Genomic DNA, 25,769 nt, shown 5'->3' with positions numbered 1-25,769 from the left:
CCCTCTCATTTCTCCCTTTATCCACAAGATCATAAGCTTTTACATTAGACTTTCTGAGAGTATATTATTCATATTTGTCTCCCCCTGTGCCTAATATATTACCCAGAAGAAGATATAGTAGGTCAACAATAGATATGTATCAAATGAATGAATATTGGTGACTTGAATAAATATTCTGGGACAAGGAATAGTTTATTATATCTGGAGAACTTTTGGATGTTTTGTGGTATGTGCTGAATCCTTTCTTTTCGTTCTCTTAGTAAAAGAACCTGTCTGATCAAATAAAATAACATCTATGAAAATTCTTTATAAATTGTGATGTGCTCTGCTAAAAGTAGGCTTTGTCAATACTTTGTACTGTTATCTTGGGAACATGGAAAGACTACACCCTCTGAATAAGGACCAAAGTCTAGAAGTAAGGACAATACTGAAATAGACCAACCTTAACAAAGGCTAAAGCCAATTCTTTATGAGATCAAGGTGATCTTTTAAGTAATTCAACCTGCCCATCAGAACAAAACTTAACAGAAACATCCCAGAATTTTTATAGGAAGTTGACATAATCCGGAGCCTTTGCAACATATCCTTTATAACGTTTAACAGACACATTTGTAGACATGTGAAAAAGCTGGAAAAAGTGACTGGTAAGGAAGGTATAAAATAATCAATTGAAGCAGACACAGAGATGATCCAGATACTGGAATTAATAGACAAGGACTTCAAAATTAATCATGATTAATATGTTAAAAAAATAGAGGAAAAGATGGACAAAATGATGATAAAAAGATAGGATATTTCAACAGAAATATGAAATGAATTAATAGGCATTAAAGAGTACCAAAATATATCTGACATTCAAACCCACTAGATAAATTTAACCACAGTTTGTATACAGCAAGAGAGAATTAGTGAATTCATAGAGAAGTCAATAAATAATATTCTTTTTTTCTATCTTGAACTTCAGTTTGGAATTTATTCATTCAGCCACTCTATGCCTTTGATGGGAGGGATTAATCCATTTATATTTTGAGTAATTACTGATAGGGAAGGACTTGCTTCTTTAGGTTCATTCTAGTTGAGGTTTTTTTGGCTTCTTGAATCTAGATATCCATTTCTCGCCCCAGATTTGGGAAGTTTTTTTTTTTTTAATTAATTAATTTAGTTTTGGCTGCATTGGGTCTTTGTTGCTGCACACGGGCTTTCTCTAGTTGCAGTGAGCAGGGGCTACTCTTCATTGCGGTGCGCGGGCTTCTCACTGCGGTGGCTTCTATTGTTGTGGAGCATGACCTCTAGGCACGCGGGCTTTAGTAGCTGTGGCTCACGGGCTCTAGAGCTGAGGCTCAGTAGTTGTGGTGCATGGGCTCAGTAGTTGTGGCTTGCAGGCTCTAGAGCGCAGGCTCAGTAGTTGTGATGCATGGGCTTAGTTGCTCCGCGGCATGTGGGATCTTCCCAGACCAGAGCTCGAACCTGTGTCCCCTGCATTGGCAGGCGGATTCTTAACCACTGTGCCACCAAGGAAGCCCTGGATTTGGGAAGTTTTTAACCATTATTTCTCCCAATAGTCCTTCTGCACCTTTCTCTGTTTTCTTTCTGGGACTCTCACATGTGTATATTGGTCTGCTTTATTGTGTCTCATAAGTCCCTTATGCTTTCTTCATTCTTTTTTCTTTTTGCTCCTGTGACTGGATAATTTAAAATGACTCATCTTTGAGTTCACTGATTCTTTCTTCTGTCTGGTTAAGTCTGCTGTTGGTTAACTTAGTGAACAACAAACTCTAGTGAATTTTTTCAATCAGCTACTGTATTCTTCAGCTCCAAAATTTCATTTTAGTTCTTTGTATTTTCTCTCTCTTTAATGATTGTCTCATTTTATTCATGCATAGTTTCCCTGAGCTCATCAAACATCTTTATGATGGCTATTTAGAATTCTTTGTCAAGTAATTCATAGCAACCTTTTTTTTTAGGGTCGCTTTCTGTAGAATAATTTTGTTCCTTTGATTGGGCCATGCTTCCGTTTCTTCATGTGCCTTATAACTTTGTGCTGGGATCCATGCATTTGAAAAACCACAGCCACCTTTCCAGTCTTTATGTGCTGGCTCTGTAAAGGGAAAGACCTTTACCAATCAGCCTAGCTAGAGATCCTGGAGGCCTTTTAAACCTTTTTGGTGGATGCATCTTCTCTGGACTGCACTTTCTCTTTTCAGGATCTCATAATCTCTTCCTCCCTCTGGTGTCTGTTTGCAGTACTGCAGGTTCTCTAGATGTACAGCAAACTCCCAGCTGTCTTTTATTCTCAGCATCCCCCAGGTATCTAGTGTATGTTGTGTCACATAAGTGCTCTGAGACTGGAGAGGCAGAAGCCAGTTGCTTAAGCAGCCGCCTGAAGAGCTGGAATATTGGATGCGTACTTTACTCGTCTCTTCCCCTGTTTGAGTGAGCGGCCACTTCGTTGTACACCTCTGTCTGTCATACTGTGGGTCCTCTGGAATAGTAGATGCCACCCAGTTCTCTCTCTCTCTCCCTCTCTCTCTCTTTTTTTTTTCCTCAGCAGCCCTCAGGTGTCTAGAGTATACTGTGTCCTGTAAGTTCTCTGAGACAGGTGAGACAGAAACCTCGTCCCTCAGGCAGTGTCTCAAAAAGCCTGCACAGTGGCTGTATGTCTCAGTCTTCTCTTTCCCTCCCCAGGAAGAAGCCAGCAACTGGAGTTTTCTCCCAATAATGATGCACTGAGTAGGGGTTGGGGGGGTATGGCAGACGAGTGCCACAAATTTTCCTACTGGCTTTGATGTGACTGGTTTCACACTTGCCTGGGGACCTGGCGTGCAGGAACCTCTTAACCATTTTCTGGATTTCTCACAAAGGGAATTGGTCTATGTACTGTTGTTGAGGGAAAGAGGATCTGGGGCTTCCTATTCTGCCATCTTGCTGATGTCACCCCACATCAGGTTCTCTCTTGAAGGGAGATCTTAGTGGTTCATCCTCATTACTGCCTTACTAATTATTATTATTATTATTTTAATATTAGTGTTTTAGATTCACTCAAATACTATATTTTATTTTATTTTCTCACCATTCCCTTTTGTATCTCATTCTTTCTAGGTTTAATTTCCTTCTTTCTAAAGCATATTTTTTTAGAAATTGCTTTGGTGAGGATCTGGTGGTGATAAACTCTCTCGGACTTTATTAGTCTGAAAATGACTTTATTTCAAGATTATTCTTTAAGAATATTTTAGTTAGGTATAAACTGTTATGTTGAAAAGAAATCCTATGTTGTCTGTTATTATATCTCAGAATTATCACCTGACTTCTATTATTGCTATAGAGGTTTCTGTTACCGATCTAAATGACATTCTTAAAAAGGACAGGTTATCTTTTTATTTGGATGATTGTAACATTCTTACTTTGTCTTTGATATTCTTCAGTTTTATTATGGTTTATCTAGATGTACGTTTCTTCTTCTTTGTCCCACTTGGGATCCATTGAGTTTACAGAATTAATTCTCAGGCATTATCTTTTCATATATAGCATTTCCCTCATTTTCTCTGTTCTCTCCATCTATAACTCTATTTGGATGCTTTAATTTTAACCTCCTTGTCTCTTAATATCACTTTTACGTTTTTGATCTCTTCTTTTATATGCTGAATTCTAGCTAATTTTTAAAAACCTCTATTCCAGGCAGCCATTCTCCTTTCAGCTTTCTGATATGCTCTGTAACCTGTCCATTGAGTTTTAAATATCAATTATATTTTTATTTTTAAAAATTCTATCTTGTTCTTTAAAAAATGTACCTTTTTTGAGAGTAACTTATACTTTTCTCATATGTTTGAATCTACCCCTCATTTTAAAAAACATTTTAGCTGTGGTTATTTTATGTTTTATATCTGGAAACACCATTAGTTGAAGATCTTGTGATTCTGATTCTACTCTTTATTGTTTCTGCCACCTCCTGCTCATAGTAGCTTATTTCCTTGTATATTGTGTAATGTTGGATTGTGGGCTCAAAGATAATTGGGCTGTCTCAGTGTAAATCCTTTGCAATTTAGGTTGAGGGTGTCCTTCCAAATAGAGTTTGTACTTACTTCTTGCATGGCACCCTAAGGGACCTAATGGAAAGCAGGGACCATTTTTTTGGCTTTTGCTATTCAGACCCTACTGATAGACTTGAACCTCTTTAAGGAAAAGCCATGATTCAGATTATTCAGGGAAGTCTTTTTTCCTCCCACCTTTTCTCATGAGCGGGTCTTTCTCATTACACTTTTACCCTTTATGTGTTCCAGCTTTATGATGGTGTTCCCCAAGTGGTTTTCTTTTTTTTTTTTAAATTTTATTTATTTATTTATGGCTGTGTTGGGTCTTCGTTTCTGTGTGAGGGCTTTCTCTAGTTGTGGCAGGCGGGGGCCACTCTTCATCGCGGTGCGCGGGCCTCTCACTATCGCGGCCTCTCTTGTTGCGGAGCACAGGCTCCAGACGCGCAGGCTCAGTAATTGTGGCTCACCGGGCCTAGTTGCTCCGTGGCATGTGGGATCTTCCCAGACCAGGGCTCGAACCCGTGTCCCCTGCATTGGCAGGCAGATTCTCAACCACTGTGCCACCAGGGAAGCCCCCCAAGTGGTTTTCTAACCTGTCACAGTCCTGGTTTAGATGGTAGTTAAGTGGTTCAGTTTATTACCAACTTTGAAAAATTTAGGACAAGAATTTGGAAGTGGGTCAGTGTTACAAAGAGAATTCCTGTAGAAGTCATGGTTCAATCTCTGAGAGTGAGTGAGGTCACAAAGCTGAAGGAGAAGAAAGAGACTGAGGAGAAAAGCACAGAAATCCCACAGAGTAGGAGGAATTGGATTGGAAGGAAGTAAGATTGCATAGTTTCTCTCCAGGGTAAAACAGGAGAGGGCGTTTAGGAGGGGCAAGGAGATCAAAAAAAGTGAGGGCTTTGAGAAAAAAATGTTGTGATTAAGATGTCAGTTGAGAGTAGATTTGGTGAAGTGCTGAATAGGAGCCATCCCAGGCAAGGAAGGGAGGAATGAATGAATGGTAGAGAATGGAAGCAGAGACGGACTACTATCTGAGAGCAAAATAATTTATTATATATAGTTAGGTAATTAAAAACTGAATATTCATTGAACAACATGTGGAGGGAAGTTCCTGAAGAACTATTTGGTCTTTGCAAATGTCATTTTCTTCTCAGAACACCTGATGAATGAGATTTCATGATCATTTTAAAAAAAGACACCCTGTCTAAATAATTAGCTATCATATTTAAAAAACTGAACTTTATTGGATGGAAAATATGGATTAAGGCAAAATAAATCAGCATTCTCTTGGCGTTTAACCAAAGCCTTCATTTAGGGACTTGTATAAAATTGCAAACATAGTTTATTCTTTAGGGGATAATATTAAATTTAGGGGATAATATTCTTTAGGGGATAATATTAAATCAGACTTTAAATATATCAGTTAATTTGTGAAACAACACTGAAGAAAATGAAAGGTCACACTCTATAGATTCTTCTGGATGTCAGCAGGGTCCTTGCTCCTGTATAGACCTGACAGTTTGCCTGGCCCTTTTCAAACTTTTCTGTGGAACACTCTTCTGGGAAAAATTAATTGGCATTCTTACCAAAAAGAGTTTCATGATCAAACTAATTTGGCAAACTCCTTTTTAAAAATTGTAGGCCCCTTTTGGAGATTCATAAATTTGCTAGCACATTAAGGGTTTTGAAAAGTAGAGTAAAAAAGCTGTTGAGCTTGCATTTCTCAAACTTATTCAAGTGAAGAAAAGTTTTGTGTGTGGTGCTGAGAGAGAAAAACAGAGGGAACATTGTTATTAACACCCTACGGAACAGTGTTTTGTGAAACTAATTTGGGAAATTCTGGCTTAAAATCTTCTGTAAAAAACCATTTTCAAATAAATGAGATCCTCCTATATGTCAGGCCCTGTGTGGAGCAAAAAGATCATAAGTCCATAAGATATAGACCCAGCCTTCTTGTTCACTACTCCTCCAAACTCCAGTGTGCAGGAGAACTTCAGTCACATACTGACCCTGAATTTGCATCATATAGCATAGTTTAGGAAATCTAGGATTAAATCTTTTTTGGTTCTAACAAGCAGAAATGCAGTCAAGCTAACTCATAAACAGGGATGGGGGGGTGGATAAGGGGAGGCTATTGTAAAGCTACAGAGGTTTTGCAGAAAGGAAAGTACAGTTCCATTTCATGAGACTCAGGATGCCGTCGGGCATGCGGCAGTTGCTTAGTCCTTGTCTGTTTCTTTGGTGTAGTCTGGTCTTTTGTCTCAGTTTTAGTCTTTCTGAGGCTTTCTTACTTACTTACTTAAGCCTCATATGGTCATTCCAGCCCCACCCCCAAGTGGCCTTTTGAATTATCAAGCTTATGTAATTGATTCCTGATCGCTGAATCTATTGGCTGGCTTGGGAGTAGTATCCACATGAGTCTCGTCAACCAGGGATGAGGAGTGGTCGGTCATACCATGTACAGAGCTGCTTCTTCGGGGGTGTTGAGGGAGGAGTGGAAATTAAACATTTACCGTAATTGGGATGAAGAATTTCAGTGTTTGAGAAGACAAGCAATGGTAAATTATTTCCAGCACATTCTATTATGCATAAAAATGCTTAACTAGCTCCCATCTTTATTTACAGAGCATGAATCCCAGAGGAACTGAAATGAAACAATTATTCAAACAGAGAATAAACTCTAAAATAAAAGAGAATCTCCTGTAACCCCTGACCTTTTAGCTAATATGACCTGTTAATGTTGGCAGGGGTTATAGAAATACCAAATACCTTTTCTTAAGTGGTTATGGAGATGAGAAAAGAATTATTGCTTTCTTCACCTTTTGACCTACTGGAAGGACTTACTGAAAAAGCTTTTTCAGGTTGTTTTGGAAGAATGCTTCTAATGGCTCTGATGTTAAATTACTTTGGAAGGGACAACTTCCTAGTTGGTCTAAATTTTGACGCAAAAGAACCTTGCATAACACTCCCATGACCTCAGTTGTGGTGTATGTGCCCATGTGAGTGAGTCCAACGCTTTTGGGTCGCCAGTGATTGAAACAGGAATGTACAGAATAATATTCAGAGTACATATTGTTTTTTCTTGTATGTCATGAAATGGAAATAGTTGAGGTACATTTTGAGACTTCAGTCCTCTAGCAATTCAGCATGACTCCCTCTGCCTGGGCTCGTTTTCCCCTGCTTCTTACAGGCACACACAGAAGGATCTACTGACCTTTCCATCGAAGATTCAGGCTTCACTCAGTTTCCAGATTCATAAGGACTTGAGACAAGAAGTAATTAATCCATGCTCAATTCTGTTAATTTTGTCTTCTGATTTTTAGTTTCCCAGAGAGAGAATTCATTGATCATTTAGTCTTCAAAGATTCTGTCCTCTAATATAGTTATTTCTCACTATACAGTAGCAATTCATCATTCTGGTCTCTACCTTAATCTCACATGCATGACAGATGGCCTGAGTTAGGCTCCCAGGTCCTGATCACACAGAAGAAGGAATGAGTCCTTTAAAGAACCGGTTCAGATCCTGGAATGTGGCCATCTCATCAAGGTCCTACCAGCAGCATGCAGACTACCACCTTTTCCATCACTTTCCTTAGTTAGAGATGTCTATAAATATTTAAGATGGAGCCTTCCTCTAAGCTTTTTTGGACCCTGGAGTTGACTTGTTTAAGATTCTTGGTTATCCCATGAGGACTACATTTCACTTGCTCCTGTGAGTCAGCCGGGCCTTACCATAAGCACTTATTCTTCACTGCATAAGTTGAGTAGCCATTAGTTCTTCCCATGATCTTTGGGCCAAGCCCAAAGATGTTTTGCGAACCTGTATACTTTAGATTCCAAGGCTCTGTACAGGAACCCATTTTATATTTGGATGGAAAAGAAATTTTACTTCCAGTTAATGTTCAGTTATTTGGTAGTAGCTATCTGGGTTATTTGTTGGAAAGAATACTAAGGCTGATCCTATATGCTTCAAGACAGAGTGCCAAAGTTACATAGCAACATCTGCTATGGGTACCGGATTGGGGTGATGATGATGGAATTGATGGTTGGAGGTGGTGGCAGTATGAATGCATCCTTGATGGTCCTGCCCTGTGGTGAGATGCTAGGAGATTTCTCCTCACCATCCTATAGGATAACAACTTCCTTGCCTCCAAACACCACAATGGGTTAAGAAACCCTTGGCTTTGAGCGTTAGGGAGATAAAGGAAGAGATCTTTCAGGCCACCTAAATGGCCTCTGAAAATGGGAGGGCTGTCTTGTGAATGGGCTAAATTTTGACCATGGTAGCATGAATAAGTACTTAATTAAGGGGACTGAGTCTTACATTGTTCCAACTACAGGATACATCCGGAACTCCTAATGGAATTGTATTCTCCATCTCTCTTTAAACTTATCTTCACCCTTAAACTTAGGCAATAACCTGTGAAGAAGGAAGTTTGTTGTGGGAATCAATTCTGAGTATGTTTGTCATTCTCAGTGAGTCCTCACCTTTGGGTCCCTGACACTTCCTCCTCTTTCCTACTTCATGTTTCCTAGTTTTGCCAGCAAGCCTTTTGTATACTGTCTAGTATTTCTTGAATTTCTTGGTTTGCTGTGATCGAGCATTAATACATCGGCCTTGATTTAATAAAATGTATTAAGCTTCTATTATGCCAGATATTGTCCTAGATGCTTGGTGTAGCTGCAGCAGGCTCTAAGTTCTTATCTGCCAGCCAGACTCCCATGCTCACCTGATGTCACTGTCATTGCTTCATATGTCTTTGTTCAAAGGCTTGGGCTTCTGCTTTTGCTTATATTCTCTGAGGTTCTTATCTAGTTAACTATCTGGTTACTATCCCTCCACCCTTTGGCTTGCTTTCACAATTCTTCCTGTGGGAATTTGGAGGCAAGTCTCTGAACCTCATTCCCATAACTGGGATCCTGCAGCCTCTGCCTATAAATCTCAGGAGCCGACTGCCTACTGTCAGACTTTCAAGAATTAGTCTGTCAAAATTTCTTACTCCATTCCCTCCCTATACCCCCATACTTTATCTGGCTGAATGCCTTCCTAAGCCATGCTTATTCACACTTTCTATACTCTGGGCTGAAATTCCACTTTCAACTGGACCTGTACCCCAGTGCCTCTTCAGGTCTAGTGGGTAGGTCTAATGTCAGGCCTCTCCCCTAATCCCAGTCTTAACCGTGTGTGCCTTACGTTTTATCATTGATAAATCTTGAGACATGATGGAGTTAAAATATGTTTCAAAAATCTTATTGGCAATCCACTCTATCATCCACTTTACAATAATATTCTTATTGTAACTGTGGTTAATATTATGTTCTAGCTATATTTTTTGCTAGAAGGTGAACTGTTAATGGTGACAGCCTGAATAAAGTTCTAGCCTATGAATGCTTTTAACTAGTCTTAGATAAATGTAGGCTCATTGTCAGAAATGATATTCTCACGTATGGTACATAACTAGTACGGAACTATGACTGTTGTAACATGTTGGAGATAAAACAAAGAGCACTTAAAAAATGCTTAACACAGTCAAGGAATTTTTACCTTGAAGAGCTCCTGAAAAATCAGTGTGGACTCTCGTCCAGAAATTTTTGTTACTTTCCGTTAAATAGTAGGTGCTTTTGGCAGGCTCTTCCAAACAATCTGGCTTAAAACAATCAATTTATAAAACAGTTGATTCAGAATCATCAAAACTGGTTTCTAACCCATACTTTCCAGGAAAAACAGCCCCATGTGCCATTGTACATTATGTCCAAGATACACGATGGCTGCCTTCTTGAATAACAGCCGGCTTTCCTCACAAAAGCCTTCTTTTTTTAAGAAAAATAATATCCACTGATAATTTGTGAAGAAGATACAAAATAAGACAGTTTCCATTTCCTTTCTTGCCCTTGCCTCCATACCTAGTATCAGATAATGAGTGATTGAAAATTCTAAATATTTTTTATTTGAAATGGAATTTAATTGATTTGAAGGACCTCAACATTCAAACTTCCTATGGTATTGGAAAATCCTGACCTGGATCTGGGGTGGCAGGAAATCAGTACATAATATTGCTTTCAAAGCTATTCTAGAATTCAGGACAAGGGCTTGTATTTAGTATTTAGAAATGGGTGTTCAAAACTGCTTATTCCCCATGAAAAAATGTGTAGAGAAATAGGTAGTAGGTGAAATTAGGGCCTCCCGGGCTCCTGTACCACTTTGCACAGTTCCGTCCCATAGATGACTGTTCTTGAGCCGTAAGCAGTTTGTGCCTCATTGCCATCTGGCTCAGCCATAAGGTGAACTGAACGGTTAGTGGTAGGAAATACTGCTCTAAATTTGTCACGATGTACTAGCACAGACCCAAAGTCAGTAACTTCTTGACATTCCAGAAAACATTCTCATGGCCATGAGTTAAACTTCATGGAATGTCTCTTTCCAGTGGATGATGAAGTCGTTTAGCAATGGTTACCTTTTGTGGAAGAAAATCTTGTTAAAAATTAAGTAGCTCCAGGAGGGTTTGAAGTTTGTGCTCTTGTTTTTTGAAGTAGGCACACTACCAACTGTATGTACCTTTTTTAGATCAGAGAAAATACTGATGCGCCGATACGGTAGTTTGAGAGGGTGACGGAGGAAGTTCCTGTTTTTCTTTTCCCATTTGATCGTCTGATAATATATTGAGTTGATGCAGAACTTCTAGAAGTCCTTCTGTAGTTCTGTCTTTAGTCAGCTCAATAATGAAGACATCGTCAGAGCAGGTTAGCATGGCTGGAAGCTCAGAAAGCACAGTATCTGGGGATCAATAGCAACTTCAAGAGCAATGGGAATTCCTGACTGACCCTCTTACTTCTCTGCTTTCATGTCTGCTCAGTATTCTCTACCCCTGTATGTTAACATCTCTCCCCTTCAGTTTCTCAGGTGTGGTCACATTTTACATCTGAAACTGCTCTAACTACAGGAACTAAACTTTGAACCCCTGTGTCCTCTTTACATGTCTCCCAATGTGCTCATAAGTTGTGCAGTTTCCTTGGGATATCTAATCCCTTGATCCATCAGTATTTTCTCAGCCTGAAAACCACCTTTCTCCCAAGGAGAAGGGGTTGATTATGACTAGAATGTGAAGAAAACCGTGCGATTTGTGTAGTCTCCCTACCAGTGCAACTTGTCACCCTTGAATAAGCACAGCTCACAATGAGAGGTGTTTATTTTCTCAGGAATAATGAAATCTGGTCTCCTATGAGGAAAGGCTTGGTGTTGGCCTGTCCTTTCAAAACTACAGACACTTGCTGCCCTTTCCCTCATCATTTCATGCAGAAGCAATTGTTTCTTTCCTCTTGAGGCTTAAATTCTTTACCAGGGAAACATCCCAGCCCTGAGTGTTTGTGGGCCAGTCTGATGCTTTTGATTTTAGTTCTTCCTGTGAAGGAAAACCTGCTAGAGGTGTGTGTGTGCATAGCATGTGGTCACTAATCTTGCCTGGTATGGGGAGTGAGGTGACCAAGGCTATGAGGTAAGAGAGTTTGCAGAGTGGCTAAGGGCCCAGGAATCAAGATCCAAAGGCTTAGAGTGCACTAGGGAGTTCCTTTTATGTAGGAACCAGCATATTAGTAACTATTTAATAATAATGATATCTATTGAGTCCCTACCTTTTATCAGCAACTATTCTATTCACCTCACACTGTAGCTCTCACTTCACATTGAAACTGCTTCGCTTCAGTAAACACTACATGAAGCATTTTACATCTTGACCATCCATAGTCTCCTGTCTTCCACCGTGCATGTTCAACTACTCCCACTATGGTTGGTCTGTGACTTCCTCAGGATTTCTTATCCACTGACACCTCTCCCTTTGCCCTATCCATAACCTCCTACTGTCTCTATCACCTTCCTCCATATCTAGATAGTCCATAGCTCATGGTTCAATAACCTTCTGGCTAGTTTTCTAATTTTCCTACACCTGTATCTTTTGTCATATCCATCTGACAAAACGCTAGAGAATGCAAATATCCATTTATTCTACGTCTGAAACTGAGAGACGATGGAGAAAATCACTCATTTGGGCTCTCAGCACTTCAGCATTCCAGTTATGCTTATCTGGCCACTTTTCTGTCCCTTTCTCTTCAATGATACATCAGAACGTCTCCACTCTTTTCGGTCTTCCAGTCTCATTTATCCCAACGCTGCTCTCAGCTGATGACTTCACCCCTTAGTTCACAAGCAAATAGAAGCATCCACCGGGAACTTCCTCAACTTCCCATCACCAAACCATCATGCGGACCTGTATCTGCACCCGTGCCCATCCTATGTTCTCAGTCTTTTGCTTATTCTCCCCCCTCATAGCCAGACTTCTCAAACAGATGTTCACATGTTCTGTCTCCATCTCCATAACTGTTCCTTAATCCTTGATCCATTTCAAACTGCATTCTGTCCACTTTGTGACACCAGCACAGCACTTGCTGAGTTGATGAAAGACCACCTTGTGGGCATTCTTCAGTCCTCATCTTATTCCCTGGCTAACTCCTCTTCTGCCTGGGCTTCAAATGGGGGTGGCCTTCAGATTATCCCTTGGCTCCCTTTTTTTCCCGCTCTACAGCCTGAACTCTCTTCCTAAGTGACTTCATCTATGTGATAGCTTCACTTATAGATTATAAGCCAGTGACTCCCAAGTTTTATCTACAGCTCAGCCTTTCATCTGGTCCCCAAGTCCTGCTCACTTGAAATTTCCACTGGAGTATCTCAAAAGTTCCTCAGAATCCTACATGTTACCCATGACACCTTCTTCTTCCTCAGCCTTCAACTCTTAACCATCATATTCAAGTCATTACCAACTAGTAGATTACCAAATGAGTAGATTTTACCACCTAAATATTTCTTGAACCCATTTTCTTCCTCCTCTGTTGTCAGGGCCCTAATCTAATATGCCATCATCTTTTTAAAAAATTAATTAAGAAAAACTTTTGAAATAATCGTAGATTCACATGTATTTTAAGAAATAGTAGAGATAGAGCCTGTGTACCCTTTACCCAGTTTATCCCATTGGTAACATCTTGCAAAACTCTAGTGCAATATCACAACCAGGATATTGACATTGAGATACAGAATGTTATCATCACCACGAGGATGCTTCTTGCTTTTCTTTATTTTAAATTAATTTTTTAGAGCAGTTTTAGGTTCCAGATTGAACAGAAAGTATAGGAATTTTCCCATATATCTCCTCCCTCTACACACGCACAGCCTCCACATGTAAAATTGGTATAACTGCATTGACATATTATAATCATCCAAAATTCATAGTTTACATTAGGGTTCACACTTGGTGTTGTCCATTCTATGGATTTAGACAAATGACATTTATCCACCATTATAGTATCATACAGAGTATTTTCACTGCCCTGTAAATTTTCTATGCTCTGCGTATTCATCTTTACCTCCCCACAGTCTCTGACAACTACTGATATCTTTTTGCTGTGTCCATAGTTTTGCCTTTTCCAGATTGTCATATAGTTGAGAATCATACAGTATGTAGCCTTTTCGGATTAGCTTCCTAGTAATATTCATTCAAAGTTCCTCTGTGTCTTCTCATGGCTTGATAGCTCATTTCCTTTTAGTGCTGAAAAATATTCCGTTTTCTGGACGTATAACAGTGCATTACCCATTCACCTACTGAAGGACATCTCCTTAAACGGTCACTTGGCCATCCCCTTAGTGATTCCTTCTGACCATACTTTCTCATTTTTTACAGTATTGATGGGCTGAGAATTTTCCAAATCTTTAATTTCTGCTTCCTCTTTGCTTGTCTTTAACTTGCACTATATTTATATTTATTTATATTGTACGGTCAGGAGGAGCCAATTCACACCTTCAATATTTTGCTTAGAAATAGCTTAAGTTAAATATCCAGTTTCATCACTTGCAGAAGTTTCTAACTTCTGCAAAACGCTAGAACATGAACACAATTCAGCTAAGTTCTTTGCCACTTTATAACAAAGATCACCTTTCCTCCAGTTTCCAATATCATGTTCTTCATTTCTATCTGTGACCTCATCAATATGGCTTTTACGCCCAGCATTCTACCAGCATTCTGTTCAGGGTTACCTAGGTATTCTCTGAGAAGATTGAGGCTTTCTCTACAACTCTCTTTTATTTCTGAGCTTTCAATAGAATTGCCCCTAAGAGTCCAGTCACAGCAATGCAGACTTTTTTCTAGCACGCACCTCAAAACTTCCAGCTTCTGCCCATTACCCAGTTCTAAAGCTGCTTCCCCATTTTTAGGTATTTGTTACAGCACTCCATTTCTCAGTACCAATTTCTTAGTCCATTTGGGCTGCTATAACAGAATGCCATAGACTGGGTGGCTAAAACAGCAGACATTTATTTCTTACAGTTCTCAAGGCTAGGAGGTCCCAGATCAAGGTGCTGGCAGATTTGATGTCTTGTGAGGGCCTACTCCCTGGTTCAGAGATGGCTGTGTTCTTGCTCCTAATACCATCACACTGGGGGGTTAGGATTTCAACATATGAATTTGAGGAGGATATAAACATTCAGTATATAGCAAAATATAGTACTTTAAAGTTCTTATTTAAAATATATTTATTAAATAAACACTGTAGCAATAATAACAGGGAACAAATAATCGTGTAAAGAACTCACAATCTTACCTTCATCCTAACAAGTCTACTTGGGGAGCCTTAGTCTAATTATATCCTGGTGGCTGAGCTGCTATTCAGTATTTACTTTCCAATGGTCATTAACTAATTACCTCTGCTTAAAATTAAAAAAAAAAATTATATTGGTAAAAACATGTTTCATGTTATGGTTCAGGCTTAAGGAAGAAACAGGCACTTCTTTATTAATTAAAAGGAAATGAACACCCCCCCAAAATGTAAACTCATTGAACATGTCACTGATCCAAAATTTTGAAAACCTTTCTTCATGTTATACTTGGCAACACACATTGTTACTTCACATTGCTTATCCACTCCCCAACTCACCCTTCCCCCATAAAAAAGAAAGCCAACAAACAACCTGTGTGACTTCATAATTATCAATGGTTTGTTGAGACGTCTCTGCTCAAAATCCTTGTCCTCACTCATAGCTCTGTTGTAGACCTCCTTTCTGCAGTTTGAGAAACACTAATGCATTAGGTATAACACTAATTTTGCTTTTATATTCCCTTGCCTGGTGGATAAGGGAATATAAACATTTAAAATAGTTCATGTAATATCTCAGTAGCATTAATTTCCAAATCAAGCAAAAATGTAAATAGAATAAAACCCGATTATAGTGTTTTTTTTTTTTTTTCGATTATAGTGTTTTGCTTGAGATCCATTTTAGCCACAACTCTATTATACGGAAGCAATCATTTGAGTGATTTATTAACATTTTATAACCATTTATTAATTGCCTCACATTCTTCGGATACCACATAGTATATAGGAAGAATAAAAGAAAAAAAAAATACAGTCAACCAACTGAGTCTACCTGCACTGTACTACAGAACTTTCTGTGATGTTCTCTATCTGGACTGTCTCACATGGCAGCCACTAGCCACATATAGCTATTGAATGGTTGACATGTAGCTAGTATGTCAGTGTAACTGAACTGTTAATTTTTCTTAATAACAGCTTTATTGAGATATAATTCACATCCCATACAGTTCATCCATTGAAGCTGTACAATTCAATGGTTTTTAGTGCATTCACAGAGTTGTGCAGTCATTACCACAGTGAATTTTAGAACATTTTCATTGCCTCAGTAAGAAAGCCGGTACTAGTGCAGTCACTTTCCAAATTTCCCCAATTTCCTCAGCCCTAGGCAGGCACTAATCTTTCTGTCTCCATGGATTTGCCGATTTTGGACATTTCATATAAATGGAATCACAATTTGTAGTCTTTTGTGACTGGCTGATTTAATTTTAGTTTATTTAAATTTAATACTGACATGTGGCTAGTGGCTACCATAAGAAGCAAGTGAAGTAAAAGACCAAATACAGACGCTTAAGTAATGCTGAAGGTTAGGAGAAGATAATCCTGTAAAAGGGGCATGTGGAAAACATGTCAGAGAGATTGGAGATGAACCCAGACAAAGCCTAGAGACAAGACAGTTTCCTGAAGGAGGGTATGGTTAACAGTACCAAATAATACAGAGAGGTCAAGAAAGAATTATTTCAGTGTGGTGTTAGGATAAGAATCCTGATGACAAAGGGCATTGGAATGTGGTGGTTGGTGAAGAACTGACACTTTAATATTATTTAGAGATAGAGGGAAGGGAGAAAATTTCAAGATAGCTTGAGAGGGGTGTCAGGATTGATGCAAACTTTATTTTATTTAATTTATTTATTTAAAAAGTTTATTTATTTATTTATTTATTTTTGGCTGAGTTGGGTCTTTGTTGCTACATGTGGGCTTTCTCTAGTTGCGGTGAGTGGGGGCTACTCTTCGTTGCGGTGCATGGGCTTCTCATTGCAGTGGCTCTCTTGTTGCATAGCACGGGCTCTAGGTTCACGGGCTCAGTAGTTGTGGCTCGCAGGCTCTAGAGCGCAGGCTCAGTAGTTGTGGCTCACGGGCTCTAGAGCGCAGGCTCAGTAGTTGTGGCGCACGGGCTTGGTTGCTCTGCGGCATGTGGGATCTTCCCAGACCAGGGCTCGAACCCGTGTCCCCTGCATTGGCAGGAGGATTCTTAACCACTGCGCCACCAGGGAAGCCCCAAATTTTATTTTATTTCTAATATTTTTAGTGTAAGCATGAGCTTATATGTAGGCAGAAGAAAAGGATCCAGTGTAAGTGAAGACATAAAAGTTAATTGAGCAGGGTTCTGAAGGATGTGAGTGAAGGTAAAACTAAGGTCATTAGCCTAGGAGTAAGATGTGCCAAGGAAGATAGAAGTTATCTTTCTCAGAGGCAGGTGTAAGTGAAGAAAAAGTCGGTGGAGATACAGAGCAAGTTTTACATAGAGAGGAAACTAAAACAACTCATTTACTTAAAGAAAGCAGGAATGAGGCCTTCTGAGGGTAAAATTTGGTTCCTCCGACCATCACTGTGATCAAATGTGGATCAGGGAGGGCTGCAAAGTACTCCATGGGGCTAAGGCTATGGGAGGTGGAGGCATCGGTTACTTATATGTCTCTGGCTTTTACCAAATGAACATGTCACCTAAAAGGAACAGGCATTCTCAGGTACATAAAGCCACACGAGGTCTAGGTGTGTCATTTTTCACTTACTAGAAAGTGAAAATTAGCCAAAAGTTTATATCTAAGACTTTCAAAGACAAAAATATAGCTCCATTACTCATCTTCCTTCCACCCCACTCTCCTTTCTTTCCTCCTTCTCTCCTCCCTCCCTTATTTCCTTCCTTTTTTCCATGTATTCTTTGTATGCTTTGTAGAAAACAATGTACCATCATTCTTTTTGCCCTATGAGAAAAATGGGAAACAAACAAAACACAAAGTTTGGGGAAAATCCAACGTTAATCCATACTATAATGAATATAGAATTTGATGTTATGAATTATAATAAAAATCCAGTATTTTCTTTATTTTTCTAAATCACACATTTTCCCCCCTGCTTCCAATGATATAACAGTTATTGGAAGAGATAGAAAGTGCTTTGAAAACCTCAAATGACAACTATGCAAATATAAGAGAAAAGTATACTAATTAGTTGATATTGATTTAACTAATAACATTACTTTAGAACAAGGATTCTATATAAAAGTTTGAAAAGTTAAAGCCAATTTTTGTGGTATTCTCAATATGTAAAATTATATATTTATGTATGTATGTATTTATTTTAGGCTTTTAAAACCAAGGATGGATATCTTGTAGTCGGAGCAGGAAATAACCAACAGTTTGCTACTGTGTGCAAGGTAATCTATAATATTTGGGATGGGTGGATAATATATGTAACAACTCATTTTGCACAAAGCCAGGAAAATTCAGTTTTGCCTAGAGCAGTGTTGCTAAGTCTATACTCAAGACTTCCTGTGTTAGCACCTAAAAGTATGCTTTTTCTATGCTTACAAATGCTAAGGACAGGGTCTAAATTAGCACTCTGGTTTTGTAAAATTGATGTATCTGGCTGTATTTTTAAATGAAGAATCATAGTAGCTTAAATTATGCTAAAAATTGACCTGTCTACTAGTCCAAACAAAAAGGGAAAAAATGTCATTTTAAAGAGATTTTTTTTTTAAATTAATTAATTAATTAATTTATTTTTGGCTGTGTTGGGTCTTCGTTTCTGTGCAAGGGCTTTCTCTAGTTGCGGCAAGCGGGGGCCACTCTTCATCGCAGTGCGCGGGCCTCTCACTATTGCGGCCTCTCTTGTTGCAGAGCACAGGCTCCAGACACACAGGCTCAGTAGTTGTGGCTCACGGGCCCAGTTGCTCCGCGGCATGTGGGATCTTCCCAGACCAGGGCTTGAACCCGTGTCCCCTGCATTGGCGGGCAGATTCTCAACCACTGCGCCACCAGGGAACCCCTAAGGGGATTTTTAATGCCAGGATTTTTTTTCTGAGAAAAAGAAAGGAACAGAGGAACTAGAAAACAACCAGAATACAATTAACAAAATGGCAATAAGTACATACCTATCAATAATTACTTTAAATAGAAATGGACTAAATTCACCATTCAAAAGACATGGAGTAGATGAATAGATAAAAACACAAGACCCATATGTATGCTGCCTACAGGAGACCCACTTCAGATGTAAGGACACACACAGACTGAAAGTGAAGGGATGTAAAAAGTATTTCATGCAAATGGAAACCAAAACAAAGCTCTGGTAGCAATACTTATATCCAACAAAATAGACTTTTGTGATAAGAGACAAAGAAGGGCATTGCATACTGATAAAGGGGCCAGTCCAACAAAAGTATATAACATTTGTAAATATTTATGCACCCAGCATAGGAACACATAAATATAGAAAGCAAATATTAACAGAGCTAAAGGAAGAACTAGACATCAATACAATAATAGTATGGGACTTTACTACCCCACTTACATGAATGGATAGATCATCCAGACAGGTAATTAATAAGGAAACATTGGTCTTAAGTTAGACCAGATGGACTAAACAGGTATATAAAAAACAGTCCATCCAAAAGCAACAGAATACACATTCTTTCTCAAGTGCCCATGGAGCATACTCCAGGATAAATCATATGTCAGGCCACAAAACAAGTCTTAATAAATTTAAGAATATTGAAATCATATCAGGCATCTTTTCTGACCACAATGGTATGAAACTAGAAACCAATTACAAGAAAAAAACTGGAAAATCACAAATGTGTGGAGATTAAACAACATGCTGCTATAAAAATGATTGGATCAATGCAGAAATTAAAAGAATTTAAAAAAAAACTTTGAGACAAATTAAAATGGGAATACAACATACCAAAACTTATGGGTTGCAGTAAAAGCAGTTGTAAGAGGGAAGTTCATAGCGATAGATGGCTACCTCAGGAAACAAAAATCTCAAATAAACAACCTATATTTACACCTCAAGGAACTAGGGAAAGAAGAACAAACAAAGCCCAAAGTTAGTAGAAGGAAGGAAATAACAAAGATCAGAGTGTAAATAAATGAAATAGAGACTAAGAAGACAATAGAAAAGATCAGTGAAACTGAGAGCTTGTTCTTTGAAAGGTAAACAAAATTGACAAACCTTAAGCTAGGTTCAAAAAAAAAAATCAGAAATGAAAGAGGAGGTGTCATAATTGATACCACAGAAATACAAAGGATTGCAAGGGACTATTATGGACAATTATATGCCAACAAATTGGACAACCTAGAAGAAATGAATAAATTCCTAGAAATGTACAACCTTCCAAGACTGAATTATGAAGAAATAGAAAATCTGAAAAGACTGATTACTAGTAAGAAGATTGAATTAGTAATCAGAAACCTCCCAACAAACAAAAGTATAGGACCAGATCGGTAAATTCTGCCAAACATTCAAAGAAGAATTAGTGCCAGTCGTTCTCAAACTCTTCCAAAAATAGAAGAGGAGGGAACACTTCCAGATTCATTTTACAAGGTCAGCATTACTGTGATACCAAACGCAGCAAGGACACCACAAGAAAAGAAAACTACAGGCCAATGTCCCTAATGAACACAGAGGTAAAAATTCTCAACAAGATATTAGCAAACTTAATTCAACAATACATTAAAAGGATCATACACCATCATCAAGTGGGGTTTATTTCTGGGAGGCAAGGATGTTTCAACACACACAAATCAATCAATGTGATATATCATATTATTAGAATGAAAAAAAGAATCATGATCATCTCAATAGGCATAGAAAAAGTATTTGACAAAATTCAACATTCATAATAAAAAACTCTTAGGTATAGAAGGAACATATTTCAACATAATAAAGGCCATATATGACAGGCCTACAGCTAACATCATGTTCCGTGGTGAAAGGTTGAAAGCTTTTCCTCTAAGATCAGGAACAAGGCAAGGATGCCCACTCTCACCAAAGTTATTCAACATAGAATTGGAAGTCCTAGCTAGAGCAATCAGGCAAGGAAAAGAAAGAAAAGTTATCAGAATTGGGAAGGAAGAAGTAAAATTGCTTCTACTTGCAGATTACATGATTTTATAGTTAGAAAATCCTAAAGATTCCACCAAAAATCTATTGGAACAGTAAATGAATTCAGTAAAGTTGCATGATATAAAGGGGTGGGATGGGGAGGGTGGGAGGGAGGGAGATGCAGGAGGGAGGAGATATGGGAACGTGTGTATATGTGTAGCTGATTCACTTTGTTATAAAGCAGAAACTAACACACCATTGTGAAGCAATTATACTTCAATAAAGATGTTTAAAAAAAATCAATATACAAAAATCTATTGTATTTCTGTACACTAATAACAAACTATCAGAAATAGAAATTAAGGAAACAGCCTCACTTACAATTGCACCAAAAAGAATAAAATACCTAGGGATAAATTTAGCCATGGAAGTGAGAGACCCATACACTGAAAATTGTAAGACATTGATGAAAGAAATTAAAGAAGACACAAGTAAATGAAACGATATTATGAAAAGATATTCTGTCCTCATGGATTGGAAGAATTAATACTGTTAAAATGTCAGTACTATCAAAAGCCATCTATAGATTCCATGCAATCCCTATCAAAATTCCAGTGGCATTTTTTACAGAAATAGAACAATTATAAAATTAGTATGGAACCACAAAAGACCCTAAATAGCCAAAGTAATCTTGAGAAAGAAGAACAAGGAAGAACAGGGAGAAGGCCTCATGCTCCTGGATTCAAACTATATTACAAAGCTATAGTAATCAAAATAGGATGGCATTAGCATAAAAACGGACACACAGATCAATGGGACAGAATAGACAGCCGAAACTAAATCCACTCATATGTGGTCAGTTAATTTATGACAAAGGAGCCAAGAATGTACAATGGGGAAAGGGCAATCTCTTCCATAAATAGTGGTGGGAAATGGACAGTCATACGCAAATGAGTTAAACTGGACCACTATCTTACATCATATACAAAAATTAACTCAAAATAAAATAAAGGCTTCAATATAAGACCTGAAACCATAAAACCCTTAGATGAAAACATAGGTGGTAAGCTTCTTGACATCAGTCTTGGTGAATATTTATTGGCAAAAGCAAAGGCAACAAAAGCAAAAATAAACAAGTGGGACTACATCAAAGTAAAAAGGTTCTGCACAGCAAAGGAAATCATTGACAAAATGAAAAGGCAACCTACTGAATGGCAGAAAATATTTGTAAGTCATATTTCTGATTATAGGTTAATACCCAAAATAGGTAAAGAATTCATACAACTCAATAGCAAAAACCCACACAGTCCAATTAAAAAATGGGCAGAAGTTCTGAATAGACAGTTTTCCAAAGAAGACATATAGATAGCTAACAGGTACATGAAAAAAGATGCTCAGTGGGAGAGTGACAATAAATAAATAAACAAAACTCCAAAATGATCCATGGTAAGTGCCATGCAGAGAATTAAAATAGGCTACTGTGTTAAAATAGTGGCTGGGTTGTCAGGGGAAAGTCTCTCTGAAGAAATAACATTAAGATGAGATCTGAGTGACATTCATAAAGCAATAGCGATAAGATTTTTCAATATAAATATTAGCATAAGATGTTTGCCATGCTAATATAAATATAGTACTCAAAATTCACAAAAAAGCCTGGAAGTATTCCATAATGCTAATACAGACCATATTTGGGTGGTAGGATAGAAGTCGGTTTTTCTTTTTTCTTTCTACTTCTATGAAGTGGTAAAATACAAAAATATATTTAGGCTTTGTCCCCAATTTCTTACACAGAGTTCCTAAAACCCTTGAAATTTCCTGAGTGATGGAAGTGTTGTTTGTTATTCACAACAAGCTCCTTTCAATCACACCCGAGTTTATGCTACTGAGGTGACTTAGGGTGGGGCCTCTAGATAGCCCCAGGATGGGTTGGTCACCAGGAGGACCAAGTGATTAGAGGGTTGGAAATTTTAGCCCCACCTACCAACCTTCAGTAAGGGGAGAGGGGACTGGAGATTGAGCTCTATGAAAACCTTTGAACTATAAGATTCAGAGAGCTTCTGGTGAAGACAGCAAGGTGATGGGAGGGTAGTGGAGCATGGAAGCTCTGCACCCTCCCACCTCATACCTTGCCCTGTGCATCTCTTCCATTTGGCTATTCCTGAGTTGTATCCTTTATAATAAACCAATAGTAGTAAGTTAAAAAAAAAATAAAAAAGGTGCTCAACATCTCAAATCATCAAGGAAATGCAAATAAAAACCACAGTGAGATCTCACCTCACACCTGTCCAGAATGGCTATTATGAAAAAGACAAGAAACAACAAATGTTGGTGAGGATGTGGAGAAAAGGGAACCCTTGTGCACTGTGGGTGGGATTGTAAATTGGTGTAGCCCCTATGGAAGGCAATATATAGATTCCTCAAAAAGTTAAAAATAGAACTACCATACGATTCAGCAATTCCACTTAAAGGTATATATCTGAAGAAAATGAAAACACTTAACTTGAAAAGATATATGCACTCCTATGCTCACTGCAGCATTACGTATAATAGCCAAGATACGGAAGGAAAAAGAGATTTTTTTCTCTTCTTTCTTTTTCTTCTTCTTTTTCAAACCCCACAAGATCTAATTAGGCCCAAATGTGGTTATTCTACTACCAAATTTATTTACTTACCACTAGAAAATTAATTTTTTTCTTCAAATTAGTCTTTGTTTAATGAGTACCTTTCTGCAAAATTCATGTTTTAAGTTTTTAGCAATTGTCATGTTAAAAATGTTGTTCCTGGGGACTTCCCTGGTGCAGTGGTTAAGAATCCACCTGCCAATGCAGGAGACACGGGTTGGATCCCTGGTCCGGGAAGATCCTACATGCCGCGGAGCAACTAAGCCCGTGCGCCACAACTACTGAGCCTGCACTCTAGAGCCCGCGAGCCACAACTACTGAAGCCCGCGCACCTAGAGCCCACGCTCCGCAACAAGAGAAGCCACCACAATGAGAAGCCCGTGCACCGCAACGAAGAGTAGCACCCACTCGCTGCAACTAGAGAAAGCCTGCATGCAGCAATGAAGACCCAACACAGTCAAAAAAAAAAAAAAAATATGTTGTTCCTAACAAGGCCTTAAATAAAGGCCTTGGAATTATTTAAAGTAATTTTATGTTGAAGATATTCTCAAGTTTTATCATTGCTTGGACATTTTTTTTTAATTTGATGTTTTTATTATTTATCCAGACTCTGGTCTTTTGTTTTTATTTAAGGCTTTAGTTTTTAGTTCACTTTTTAGAGTTCTAATCCCAGGCAAATAATCTAGTTTAAATGTATATATATATGTAAGTTTATTTTTCTTACATGTAGGGAAAGGCCTTACCTGTTGAGGATTTTTTACTGGTTGGGAAAGGTTTTTTTTTTCCTTGTACCATGAGCTTTCAGTTTTAATAAAGATGCCTGTGAATTCCTTAGAGGAACCTTATTTACTGCAGTTAACTTATGTACAAAAATTATTTATTGCTGTGCCTCTTTTGTATGAGAGGTTAACGAGCACAGCTAAAAACCACAGCAAAGGGGTGGGAAGTACCGCAGAGAAGGTGACAAATGGAGATAGTTCCAATTGCAGGAAGGGCTGGAACATCTGAGGTGGGAAAGAGGGGAGCTTTTATAATGGTGACTCTGAGTAAGTGTAGAGAAAATTGATTCAAACATTTGATCTGGGATCAAAGAACCTTTATTATGAACGGTCAATGTTAAAAATATAAAACATACGGAAGCCGTTGCCTGTGAAGTCATTTGCGTACTCTAGCTGCAGAGATGTAAAAGCCAGTTCATTGCTATAAACAAGGACAGATTTTCTTCCTGGGCCATATGTTTTGGAGTTTTCTCTCTCCAGAGTCAGGGTGGGGAGGGGGTAGAAATTACTGGTTGACATATTCTTCACTGTTGAAAATAGCTGCACTGAATTCTTTTTATTTTTGATTCATTACTGCTGATCAATTTAAAACTTTTGAACTTCCTCATAAATATCCATAAGAACGTTTTTTTGAAAAAGATTTTTATTTCAAAGCAGAATATTTGCCATCAGTTTTAGTACTAAAATATGACTTATTGTTATGGTGTGTTATGACACATTTTTTAAAAAGGAGACTAGCAGAGGGCCTTGGAGAATGGCATACTTGACCTTGTTTTTCCCATATGTGAGTTAGGAATGATAATCCCTGTTATGAGCCATTAAGGCAATGTCTATAAAACTCTTAGAGATCCTCAGAAGAAAAGTTTTATGTGTACAGGATTTTAATGTTATCTACATCATTTACTAGGCATCTTCAGCAAACATTGCAATCTGATTGAGTTTTTCACCTTCATAATTATACCCTTACATGTAAACTTGTCCTAAAAACCTTTTCTCCTAAGGAAAAAAAATCATCTGTTTCCTTATTTGATGCAAGGTTCTTCCCCTTCCCATATATAGTGAGCTAGCTTTTTCTAAGTATTTTTTATTCAGCTCTGTCTTTTACGAAGGGTATTATAGTTCAGTCTGGCCTTGTAGAAGTGGAGGACCCCAAGTTAGACAACGAGCCTATCAAAATTGTTCTTTTGCCACGTAAAGTCCATCGTGAAAGACAGGGCTGCTCTACCTCCTGGGGAGAAATGTGGCAGTATTGTTTGTGACGAATGAGTAGAATTTACTTACGCCCAATCTCTTTCCAAAAGAGAGTTCGATATACTGGTTGACTAATAACTTCGTTGGGAGGGGCCCTATTAGAATACTCTTATTGTCAGGGATTTAGAGTGGCAGTAAGAACTTTGGGTTCAAGGCTTGGGCTTCAGAAAATCTTCTTGCATATAAAGTGAACCTTGGCTTATAACAAACCCTATTTTATGTCCCTTAACATGATACGGAAGGGTAGGGAACATGAGCACATGTAAGCTATTTTAAGCTGATTGATGCCAACACTAATGGGTATTCCTATTTGAAATACACTGACATCCTTTTAAAAGTCATATAGACTGAAAGTTTCTTTTATTGGAGGCAATATACATTGGTTCTCAACTTTAGCATGCATAGGAAATCTCCTTGAGCCCCTGTCCCAAAGATTTTGACTTAGTATGTGAAGTGGGGCACAGGAAACTTCAATTTTAACAAACCCTATAGTTGATTTTAGAGCAGGTGGTCTGAGGACATTTTAATTCTAGGGCGTTCTGTGAGTCTTGAAGCCAGTCAGGTGATCT

At 38.3% G+C, this 25,769-nt stretch overlaps 1 protein-coding gene across 16 annotated transcripts in view; it reads left to right on the top strand.

Moving 5' to 3' along the window:
• Nucleotides 1–25,769, top strand: part of SUGCT (succinyl-CoA:glutarate-CoA transferase) — a 792,254-nt gene that overhangs the window by 225,269 nt on the left and 541,216 nt on the right. For 15 of the 16 annotated variants that reach the window (XM_082399856.1, XM_082399855.1, XM_082399852.1 and 12 more), the window contains one exon: nucleotides 17,806–17,877. The exons of the other annotated variant lie outside the window; for it this stretch is intronic. In XM_082399856.1, the coding sequence (XP_082255982.1) occupies nucleotides 17,806–17,877 (72 nt within the window). The remainder of the gene's footprint in view (nucleotides 1–17,805; nucleotides 17,878–25,769) is intronic. 16 annotated transcript variants of the gene reach the window in all.

The sequence above is a fragment of the Balaenoptera borealis genome, assembly GCF_965194805.1.
Source record: "Balaenoptera borealis genome assembly, chromosome: 7".
Lineage (NCBI taxonomy): Eukaryota > Metazoa > Chordata > Mammalia > Artiodactyla > Balaenopteridae > Balaenoptera > Balaenoptera borealis.
The sequence above is the reverse complement of the archived record's forward strand: the minus strand, read 5'-3'. Positions and strand labels throughout refer to the sequence as shown.